The sequence below is a fragment of the Cynara cardunculus genome (assembly GCF_001531365.2).
Source record: "Cynara cardunculus var. scolymus isolate 2C chromosome LG 11, CcrdV1, whole genome shotgun sequence".
Lineage (NCBI taxonomy): Eukaryota > Viridiplantae > Streptophyta > Magnoliopsida > Asterales > Asteraceae > Cynara > Cynara cardunculus.
The window spans coordinates 154,636-167,556 of NC_037538.1; the positions used below are offsets into that span (position 1 = coordinate 154,636).

The 12,921-nt window shown below is 27.4% G+C and overlaps 1 protein-coding gene across 1 annotated transcript; it reads left to right on the forward strand.

The window, feature by feature from the left end:
- Positions 1 to 7,807: 7,807 nt before the first annotated feature.
- On the forward strand, positions 7,808 to 8,813 carry LOC112520863 (transcription factor MYB2-like). The gene is made up of 3 exons (XM_025129482.1): positions 7,808 to 7,943; positions 8,122 to 8,251; positions 8,339 to 8,813. The coding sequence occupies exons 1-3, from the start codon at positions 7,808 to 7,810 to the stop codon at positions 8,811 to 8,813; spliced, it is 741 nt and encodes a 246-aa protein (XP_024985250.1).
- The last annotated feature ends 4,108 nt before the right edge of the window (positions 8,814 to 12,921 follow it).

Sequence of the window (12,921 nt, forward strand, 5' to 3'; positions counted from 1 at the left end):
ATATATGAAACAAACACATTGTCAAACAAATGTGTGTTAATCAATATATTAAACATTATATCTAGACGGGAAAAAATCATGTAAAACAAAAACTTAAGGTAGAACTTATCACGGATCTCACGTAATCCGGAGTTCTCAGAGGATTAAGTATATGGGCTAGTTCTTTTATGAAACACGTAGCAAACTCTAAAATCATAAAATCAAATACTATAATAGTAACACTTATCAAACCTAAACCCACAAGAATGAATGAAAAAGGAATGAGAGATGATTCAAGATATGTAATTGGTTGATTCACATATTCGTTTCTCGTATGGAAGTAGTGCACGTGAATTACATCTACTTTTGTTCATGGTGGCCAACAATGGCCCGAGAGAGGTGAGGAAGATGGCCGGCAAGGGGGCAAAGGTGGATGAAGAAGAAACCGGTAGTGTCCCGTACAATCACTCCAATTGTTCGCTGCAATGAAAATTTTGTATGGCTCTTGAAGGTGATATATGGCACCAACTTTTTCGTGCAATCATAGCCGGAGTTGTGGCCTGGAAATTGAGAAAGGAGGAGATGAAGAATGAAAGATGATGTTAATATGCATTATTTGGAAATTAAGGTGCTATTTAACTTTTAAGTGATGGTGCTGAAGTTTGAAAATAAAATTAATAAGACTTTTTGTTTTAGTAAACTGATATAAATCTATATCCATGTAAAAGTTTTTTTTTAAAATAAACTTTTTGAAATAGATTATATATCGTTTTAGTTAATAAATCCAACAATTTATACTTCTAAAGTCAAATCAATTAAAAAGTTGATCCTGCACTCTAACATCTCATTTTGGCTTTAAAGGTTTATATGGTGTTATGTTTGTATAAACATATATGATCATCTTTGAGAAAATTCTAAAAAAATCCAATAAACTTTTTTATTTTAAATTGTTTAATATAAATTATTTTTCTAAAAAAAAAATCTATAAACTATTTCATTTTAATTGATTAAGTCGTTGAATAATTTTTTTAAATGAAAAACTATTAAACTTTTGCATTTTAAATGATTAAGACCATATTTAAAATAATAAAAGAATCCATCAAACTTTACTAGTCGGTTAATAAAATATTTTTTTGGGTCAAAATGATGTAATAAATAATAATAGGTTATTAAGAGAATTAGAAGGAAAAAAAAGGACCTAAATAAATTCAGTAAATAAACGGAGAGAAGAATTCATAATTAAGGATTAAATTTTATATTTAAAAATGTATAAATTGCCCTTTACTTATTATTTTTTTCATTAATTCCAATATAAAATTTCACCAATTCGAAATGACGGTCTAGATTGATTTTTAAGGTTTGTATCATGTGGATGGTTTGCAAATGATTATCTCAATACACACACACATATATATATATATAGAGAGAGAGAGAGAGAGAGAGAACAATCGTGTGAGAATAAGAGTTATAACGAGACATATAAGAAAAGATCTGAACATTTGATTACTTTTAATTTCAAACTTATTCATGAATCGTACTTGATACGAGTGTTTATTCTCATCTTATTAATTATGTATGTAAGGACATAGATCCCTTCTTAGTCTTAACTCTCATTCTTCTCGAAAACCAATCTTTTATATTTCTAATTTTCACAAAATTCTTTCTTTTCATGGTTAAAAACCTATAATAATAATAATAATAATAATAATAATAATTTGTTCATTTAATTTTTGTTTGAAAGTCTAGAAGCTTATTATATATGTGATCTTAAAACAAAGTCAAGAATGATAAGATCATGTAAAAAGCAAAATTATTTAATTCATCAAAATCTTTAATTTCATATGTTAACATCATCAGAATCTACATTAAAATTTATTTTTTTACCAACTTTTTACTTTTCTTAATGTCTTCCAACTCATCAAAAATCATGCACTGCCCTTCACTAATAAATCCTCTTTCATCAAAACATTATTTGTGTTTGAGTGATTTTTAAAGTGTTTTTTTTTTTATATAAAGACTATGAACATGTTAAAAGTGTTTTTCTTATTGCTTGTTACTTTCAACATCTTCTCAGCATGTTATATATGTATTTATATATACACAAGATATACGATTAAAAGAAAAACTCATCATACAAGGATTTAAACATTTCTATAAATCATTCATCAAATGATTAACGCTTCATAGCAGATACTTTCTCCTTTTTTGTTTCTTTTAGAAAATGACGAATGAGTTAACTCAGCCCATTTGTTTTGCTATCTCAAAAACGAGTATCTAAAAACAATTTGACATCTAATAAAAGCATCAATCAATAGATTGTTTCAAGAGAAAACGTAGTTGAAATTTTGTATTCACTCACGGCAGTAGTCACGACTGAGACATCCCTCCTTTTCTTGATGTATTTCAAATGTTTGTTTGACAACATTAATATAATCAACCTATTCTTTGAATTTGTAAAAAAAATCTACGTTTTGATAAATTATTTCAGTTAACTTATTAGGATTGTTTTTAGTTATTCATATTATATTATTTTACATCATCAACTAACACTTAATTAATTGATCATATAGTTTGTTAACATGATATATAATTTTTTGAGTAAAAATAAAAAGATGTAACAAGTGATAAGATTAAGTAAGGTGAGATTAGACCTTACCTTAACTTATAATAATGATATTAATGTAGTCCACGTCATAAACACTTTTATGTTATGTTCTTAAATCATAGTATAAAAAATATATATTCTATAGTTAAAATGAGATGTTTATATTGTATATCATATTTATAGAATAAAAAATATATTATATTTTAGATTTTTTATATTTAAAATGAGATATTTATCTTGTATTTTGCAGCTAGTTATATAAATTCAAACATGAAGTTTTAAAAAGTTGTAACCACAATCTACTTGTAATCTTGAATTTTGAGTAATATGCATCAATAAACAATATTTTATGCATAAAAAAAATAGTTTTTAAAAGTTTTTATCAAATGTTTTATAATATACCATAAATGTATCCGCGCAATGTAATGAGATACATCTCGATTTTAGTGTTTCGTTTTAGAATACAATTTTGTATAGTTTTGAGAAAATGATAATATTTTTATATCTGAATAAAATATAAATTTGAAGACCCACAAAAATTTCTATCAGTATCAAAATAACAATTCAAAAGTTCTCGCTTTTTGTATATTTTTTAGTTCATTTTTTTAGTCTAATTTGATTTTGGTTTAATAACGATGTAAATTATTTTAGATCTAATAATACAATGTTTTTTATAATTTTGATTTTTAGTTCAATATTTTTGTTTATAATTTAATTTAAGTTTGATAACGAATTAATATAATTTTAGATTTAATAATATAATTTTTGTTATAAAGATAATGATTATGTATTCTTTAGAAATTAATGATTATCCTAATTATATTTTAGAACTTTTAAATTTAAAATGAGATTTTTATTCTGTATTTAATTATGTTTTTTACTTAGTATTTACTTATATGAATTCAAACATATAATTTTAATTTTTTTCATGCACCGAAACTTGTAATCTTGAATTTTAAGTAATATACATAATTAAATAGTAATCGGTGCATTAAAAATGAATTCTAAGAGTTTTATGCAAATGCTTTATAACATAACAAGAAGGGTACTCACGCAATGCAGTAAGATACATCTCGATTTTAATGTTTCATTTTGTTATCTGTCTTTGTCGATATAATACGATTTTATGTGGTTTTGAGAAAACATTAATGTTTTTGTTTTTGAATAAAATATAAATTTGAAGATAAAAAATTTGAAAAATTATATCGATATTAATATCAAATTAACTATTTAAAAGTTCTCGTTTTTTTGTTTGATTTATTTAATTAAATATTTTATTATAATTTAATTTTAGTTTAATAGTGAAGTAATTTACTTTTAGTTTAATAATATTTTTTATAAATGTAATAATTAAGTATTTTGCTAGAACTCAATAATTTTAATAATTATATTTTAGATTTTTTATATTTAAAATAAGATATTCATCATGTATTTGATTATGTTTATTTGCAGCTGGTTACACATATTCAAACATGGAAATTTAATAAGTTGTACATACACACAATTATTTGTAATCTTGAATTTTAAGTAATATGTATCAATAAACAGTACTTCATGCACACAAAATGATTTTTAAAAGTTTTTAGCAAATGTTTTATAATAAAGTATAAATTATAGATGTAAAATATAAACTTAATTATCGATTAGCATTTATATGGAAGTTGTTATTTGGAAAAATAATAAGGATTATCATATTGAACAAAGAAAAAAAATACTAAACATAGAGGAGTTCACTAAATGCTTACCTGGTACTTTTATCTTACTGTATGAACAAGACAATGATTGAGAATCTTATTCTATAAGAACGATTATAAGGGTGAAACATCTTACCTGGTAAGTGAGAGTGATGACTCTTACTCGGTAAATGTTTACCAAACAAATTGTTATGTGCAATATCGTTTTGATGAACTATAATGTTACTCAATAAAGTAAATTAAAGCGTTTGAGTATCAACCTAAAATATTAGATAGGCAGCATAAGAACATATATTGGACTTAGATTATATATTTAACGTCAAATGCTTTATTGAAAATAAAATTTGATCAAAAATACAAAGAAAAGAAAAAAGAGGTGAAGAAGTAAATAAAATTAAAATTAAAATTAAAATTAAAATTGGTGGTAGATATTTTTTTGGAAGAATGAAAAGTTATTAAAAGATGATGATCATAAGAGGCGTGAAAAGATCAACAAGCGTGTTTCGTCCACTTAAACTTGATTAGAACATATCGGATACACCTATCTTATATATATATATATATATATATATATATATATATATATATATATATATATATATATATATATATATATTATAAGGATATTTTATGCAATGTATCGAGATACATCTCGATTTTAATGTTTCGTTTTATTAATTACCTATGACGATATAATACGATTTTATGTGGTTTTGAGAAAACGATAATGTTTTTATTTTTTAATAAAATATAAATTTGAAAATATCATAAAAATTAGAAAAAAAATATATCGATATTAGTACCTAATTAACTATTTAAAAGTTCTCGTTTTGTGAAATTTATTTAATTCAATTTTTTTTATTATAATTTGATTTAACGTAATGAAATAATATAATTTAGGTTTAATAATATAATTTTTTATAAATTAAGTATTTTGTTAGAACTCAATAAATATTTTAATTATATTTTGGATTTTTTTTATTTAAAATAAAATGTTTATCCGGTATTTGATTATGCTTATCTGTAATTAATTACATAAATTCAAACATGAACCTTTAAATATAAGTTGTACTTACGCATAATTTACTTGTAATATTAGATTTTAAGTAATATGCATCAATAAACAGTATTTCGTGTATGAAAATGATTTTTAAGAGTTTTTGTCAAATGTTTTATTCACTACAAAAATGTAGAGTATCAGCGACAGAAAATTCCCTCGCAAATCCGTCGCTAAAAGGGTTATATGTCGCTGATACTCCGTTGCTCAAATGCTCGTAGATAATGCTATCAGCTGGGGATCAGCGACGGATTTGCAAGGGATACTATCAGCGACGGATCAACGAGGGAAAATATTAGTGACGGATCAGCGAGGGAAAATGTCAGTGACGGATCAGTGAGGGAACATTCAGCGACGCTGATCTGCAAGGGAAAATGTCAGTGACGGATCAGCGAGGGAACCTTCAGCGACGCTGATCTACAAGGAATTTTTTTCCTTGCTGATACCTGGTTTTCTAGTAGTGTTATAATATAGTATAGATTAATTAAAAAAATATGTTAATTTATGCATATTCCCTCAACCTATTTGTTATATTTGGCCATACTTTTTTTTTTTGAAACTTTTAAAAGCTTGGAATACACATAGTTAACCGTATATATGTTAAAGATATACAAAAAAAGTTGGAGTTTAAGTCCGGGTTAAAAAAAGGTGTAACAAAATGTTACCCCATTAAATAAAAAATGAGATATGTGAATTCCTTATAAGATTCAAGTTTATGAGCTATTAATAACTTCTACCATAGTTTTAAGTTGGTTTCAAAATTATTGAGTTGGTCTATTGCTGTGGACTTTCCAGGTGTTACAAAATCCGAGCCTATTATTCTATTAAGCGAAGGTCTGACCTTAAAGCTTGATCATACCAATTGTTTTGAAGGTTTGGTTAAAGTTTGGTCCAAAAAGAATCGGGTTAAGCGGAAAGTGTTAAAAGTGGGGTTTTTTCTCGCTTAAATGAAATATGAGTTTGGAAGGCTAAACTTTATGTATTTGTAGTATCTATGAATGAGCAATAGACAAAAAGAGTGATTTTGATTTAAGAGGACATAAGATTATGACTCAGACTCTTTTGTAGGGGTGGATCTATGAAGATCTTGTGTTACTGTTTAATTGATAAGATTTTGTATTATAATATAATTACATTTACTTTTATTTATTTGATATTACAATAAGTCATCGTTGAAATTTGTGTTGGTACATGAAGGTAGTTTAGGCGATGTTTTTGTGTGGATGATGAAAACCGTAATAAATTCATAATATTGTAAAAATTAATAAGAGGAAAACAGGTAATTAAGATAAATTATACTTTATATTATATAAAACTACATAAAAATATATGAAAGAAAATAGTAGGTGAAGGTGAAGCACTTTCACAAGGAAAATATAATATTAACTAATCCGATGATCATAATCCTTTGTTTAATTTAGCATGCATATATACATACATACATATATATATATATATATATATATATATATTCTCATTTACAAAACTTGTTATCACCTCCCATGCAAAAATGCATTTCATTTCGTTTCATTTCATTATGGGTAGTGACGCTACATATATACATACATTCTTAATGTTATCGATTATTAATTATATGAGATCCAAGGGTTACCAATCAATTATATATAATGCTTCTATCTATCTTCAAACTTATCCATTTTAGCTCTCAAATGCTAATTATGCATAGTCCGGGTTCTTTCCATCACTTGCATCCTGTCTTTGATAATTGAGTTTGTATAACATATTTATAATCGAGTTTATTCATTATTGATCTTACGAAAGTATGGTTTTTGCTTTGTTGAAGAATAAATTCCAAAAATTAAATAGGGTAAGATGGCGTTGATTTACAAGTGAACAAGATTTGTAGAGTTACATACTAATGAACCCCATTACCCAATTTAATTAGTATTAATAAAATGAATTAGATACGATTGTGATTTATGGACTTAACAAGTACGTTTAGGAACACCTGCACAAGCCTCATTAGCCACTCCTAATTTTTACTTTAAGTTCATCAAAACGAAACTTTTGGTGACGCATTCCATGTTATACGTGTCCCAGATGTCTTAATCAACAATTATACTCTTTGGATATTAGGATATTCATCAATAAAAAAAAAACACACACACACATATATATATAAATATATACACATTCCATATACAACAACTTCTCATTAATTCCTAAGATACCCTCCAATAATTAATTTTCTCATCTTAGATAGATGCTAATCATTTCATGTGAAGGGTAATTTGGTAAATGTGGAGGTTTTGAGATGGTGTTGATGAGATCATCATGCATGCTTTTATGTAGAAAGATGAGGGGTTAATTTTGTGGTGGTATAAATAGGTGGCTAATGATCATCAATCTTAGACACACAATTTAGCTAGTTAAGGTAGCTCCCATTGCCTTTAATATATATAATTAAAGCTAGTTTAGCTAATTATATATATATATATATATACGTCATTGATGTATTGGGGAGTGATGGGAGGAGCAGAAGAAAGGTGGAGAAAAGGGCCATGGACTCCTGAAGAAGATCGCTTGCTGGTTCATCACGTCAACTTGCATGGTGAAGGCCGATGGAATTCTGTAGCTACTCTTTCTGGTATTATATATATATATATTATCATTCGATCTTTAAACAACCCACTTATCATGTCAAATCACATCATATCTCATCAATTAACTAGTTTGGCATCGATTCATTGTATGTTAATCAATTAAATTCATTCGTTAATTAATCTGTGTTTATACTTGATTATTAATTAATTAATTAATTGTAGGTTTGAAAAGAAACGGAAAGAGTTGCAGACTAAGATGGGTCAACTATTTGAGGCCAGACCTCAAGAGAGGGAGGATTACCCCTCATGAAGAAACCATTATTCTTGATCTACATGCTAGATGGGGAAATAGGTGCCCACTCTTTAATTTGCCCTTCCATTTCTTCTCGATCTACATGATTTTCTAGGTAGAAGCTCATGGTATGTAATATGTGTTTAGATGGTCAACAATTGCAAGAAGTTTACCTGGACGTACGGATAACGAGATCAAGAATCATTGGCGAACCCATTTCAAGAAAAAGAGTAAAGTGAGTTTAGACGAATCCACAAAGTTGAAAACAAAACTGTTAAAGAGACAAAAGTTTCAACAAGAACAACGACTACAACAACAACAACTTCTTGATCAGGTGCAACAAAACGAAGCTGATATGAAGAAGATAATGTCGTTAGTGGTGGAAGAAAGTACCGAGAGCAGTCCAACCATGGTTGTGAGAGAAGAAGAAGAAGAAGAAGAAGAAAGTTTAATCCATGGGATGATATTGTTGAATGGTTGGTTTTATGCACCTGCAGCTGATCATCAATCCTCCATGATCAACCAAGATGTTGGCATGTGGGATGGGTTGTGGAACTTGGATGATGTTCATGGAACTAACTTTTCTGCTACCTATCACCAGGCACCTTGTCTTAATTATTAATTATATATATATATATATATATAAATAATATCTTGTAGCACTTTTTTATTTCCTTAATGATAAGCATTAGTTAATGATGGTTAATTAGTACTGAAATTTTTAACAACCACCACCAACTAAAACCATTTAATTACATGTATATATATATATATGCTTAATTTTAAGAGTTTCATGCAAGGAATATATGAAAACCAGAAAATGGCAAAATAATTAAAGGTTTTTGATTGAATTAAATGAATCATATATATTATATAGAGTTTCCTTAATAATTAATAGATGCGAGCTTATCAATTCATCCCTCCACATACAAAAAAACATATACATGCATGCATGTATATTTGACTTTAACTGTAACTTGATATCAATTCACATTAGACATATATCCTATTTTTCTTAGTTTTCAGCTTATAATTTAGTGTTTTATTACATACCACGTTGTTATTTTAGACAAGATTCAGAAATGGTTCCTTCTCTATGCAGGGACATTCTTATAATATTGTGACATTTTCTATAATTTGGACAAGGAAGAAGGGCCATATACTGGGGATTAATTGCCTTATAATATGTGTATGTGGATTGTTGGATGATGTATATAGGTGTTAGATATAGCTGAGATCGTATAAGAATAATATTCATGATGAGAATGATAAAAACACTTACAAACCTTTATTAATATTCATGATGAGAATGATAAAAACACTTACAAACCTTTATATGAGTTTTTATATAAATTTAAGCAGTTTAACATGTATGAAATTGTTAATGAAAGATGCGGAGTAACTTAAAATTAAGTGGATGATGGATGGGTAGGATTAATTAGGTATTGAGGTCACCACTCGGAGATCTAAATATCATATTGGTATTCCCGTTACCTAAACTAGTGCATTATGAAAAAAATGTGTTGTTAGAAAATAAATATATAATTACTTTGAGGTGAGACATAACTCGTTAATTCACTGACAACTAACTTGTAAAAAATAATTGATGTACACGATAAATGAACGAAGGTTGATCCCGTTGATTCTACGAATACTTCCCCATAGCGTGTTCCTCATTTCAAGCTTCAAATCGATATATTATGAACCTAAAATAGAGTCTCGCACAAAAGTTATGCACATTTAAGCACGACACCCTTTGTTAGCTTGGTCATGGGCCTCCATAAAGAATAAGGCATTGTCTCCACAGTCCACACTATGGCCCGCATTAGTAATGCTCCGTTGTGGAAATTAAAGTTGTACAAAAATGGTTAGTTGTAAATGTGTATGCAGTATTAAGAATTATACTGGTAGAACACAAAAATAATGTTTCTAATATAACTTTTATGCTTAACCTCTTTATTAAACCGGTTTTGAGTTGCACGTAAAAGAAAACGATAATAAACCATCATATGAAATTAGTTAATTAAATAGAGAAAAAACGATTACATATAAAAAAAACAATATATTATAAGATCTCTTTTTATTATATAGCCACCTCCATGAAAAGAAAATATGCATTCAAAATCAAATAGAATATGTTATATAATTAATGGTATCGATTTCATTTGCCTCAGATGTTTTCTAACAAAAACAAAGAGTTCTTTTGATTCAAGTACCATCTATATTGTTTTCTTGAATAATGTTCAACTATGGAGATAAATGTAATTTTCAATTTTTGTGAACTTTTTTATTATTGCAAATGCATTTATCTTGAACTGAAAAAGCCAAACGAGGTTGAGTACCCGGTTCTAATGGTCAAAAGATGTGAATTCGTTTTTCATGTACTATTTTATACAACTTTTTCTAAAAAATCATTTGTGGTAATCCTTTATTTGTTCAAAACCATAAACAACATTGGTTAGCTAATTAAGTATCAACATCTTCGTTTAATTTCTGTGTTATCATCCGTTCAGACAAGAATTTCAAAAAAAATTGATACTTTTAAGCTTTCATGTTCTTGTTCATAAACATTATTTGTTTATAATAATTAAATTAACATTACAGACGTTTTTAGACATATTATAAACGATATTACTACATTTACATTCATGATTAGTATTAATTATGTTATAATTCTTAGAAATATAATTGCAAGGAATAAATATATTTGTTCGTTCATAAACTTCCCTTATTCCAAATTTGTTTTTCAAGTTTGTAAAATCTCTTTACATTTGTCCCACCAAATCACCAACTAACAACCAACTTTCTTTGTTAATTCAAATTAAATAGAATACATTTAAAATATTATATCATTAATGCTTTTTAGTTATTATTTGTCGAATTTTCGTCTTCTCAAAAATCTCTCATCAAGAACATTTGAATGAAAATTAAGAGCATAAATAACTCTAAAAAGAGCGGCATTCGGAGACAAAATAAAACATAAAAAACCCTCCATGAAAATGTCAATCCCTTTGAGATTTTAAAGGAGAGAAAGATAGACAAATTCATATAGATGATAGATATCATGAACCACCTTTTTGTTGAAATGTTTAATAATATGAAATAAAGATACCAAAAAGAGAAAGAGGCTATTAGGAAGTCGCATCCTTTCAAACTTTTGAAAGTAGTTTAAACTTTTTTTCTTCAATTTGTATAATCAAATATTTGGGGTAATCTTTTCATCACATATTTTCATGATTCAATGTTGATGTGATTAATGTGTAGTGCTTGCGGAATACTTTGATAACTTACATTTAAAGAAGAGATTCAAATGCTAAAGGTTTGTAAGAATATGACGCTAACACCTTCAACTAATCCAACAAATGATGTTTACACAAAAATTATTTGCTTATCGAATACTGAAACTATAGGTATGCGTAGGAGAACTAAAATAGTTCTTCTTGCATTTTTGAAACATGATGCAATAGGAAGTTGGTGTCGAAGTAGATCCACTTAGAATACTTAACATACAATAAAAATAATAATAGACCATTCAACGAGCACATGTTTCATCGGCGATTGTTTGGCCTCGCGTAACAATAGTGATGGAGACTTTCATTGGAGAGTACCTACTTAACGTATATTGCAAGATGTATGTAAAAAATTTACATATAAGAGAGGAGAAAGCCACAATTCATTACAAGAAGAAGGAGCTTTAGAGAAGAAATCTTCAGAAAAGCTTTTAGAAGTGTATCTAAAGCTCCATTATAGAGAAGGATTTAAATGACAAAAATAAGAAATGTAACTAAAGGTTGGACGACATTTAAAGAATGATTTATAGGCTAATTATACGGTATAATAAATGTCGTTAAAAGTTTTGAGAAGTTTTTTATAAAAAATGTCTCTAAAAAATTGCATCAATTTTTAGGAACACTTTTTTAAGCTTCCCTAAAGATTAATAAAAAAAAATTAAGATTTTTAAAATTAAATAATATTGTTCAGTTACCCTTCAAAATGTATCTAAAAGATTTATATTAAAAAATAAATTAAAATTAAATAAAAAAATATATGATTTAAAAGATTTATATTAAAAATAAATCAAAAYTAAATAATAAATAATAAGTGTTTAGTTAACCTTTCTCTTCTCTCTTCTCGTCGCCAATCTCGTCGCCAACRGGAATGTGATGTAAAGCTCGAATCATAGATCGGAGCTCACACCCTCAAATGGCTCAATTAGAGATCGTTGCCTCCGCTCAATCATAGATCAAGGCCTAACAACATTTCCATCAACCAGATTCGATAGTAAGTTTGTATGGTTTTCGTTTTTCTTTGTTGTAAATTGCAATAAGAAATTGATTTATATGTGGTTTTTGTGTTTGTATCTTGATGATTGTGTCAAGGATTACATCGGAGGCTATTTGTGCAGTATGTTGAGATTAATTTAGTTATCTTTATGGTTTTGTGGTATGCGTTGAAATTGAAAACCTAAAATTGTTCTTAGCTTAATCATAGTAGCAACCATTAGTTCCAGTTACATTTGTGTTAATTGATAGTGGTGTAGGAGTGCATTGTCTAACTTAAACTACCGGCATTCAATTGTTGGTTAGTTTTGGTGTTTGTTTGATGTTAATGCAATTAGCTAATCATATCTATGTCTATCTATACTTGAGAGTATCATATCTCCTCTGTATGTCTATCTGTACTTGAACACAATTAATGTTCTCGTGCTTATTTCTTAGCATGTGTTCAAC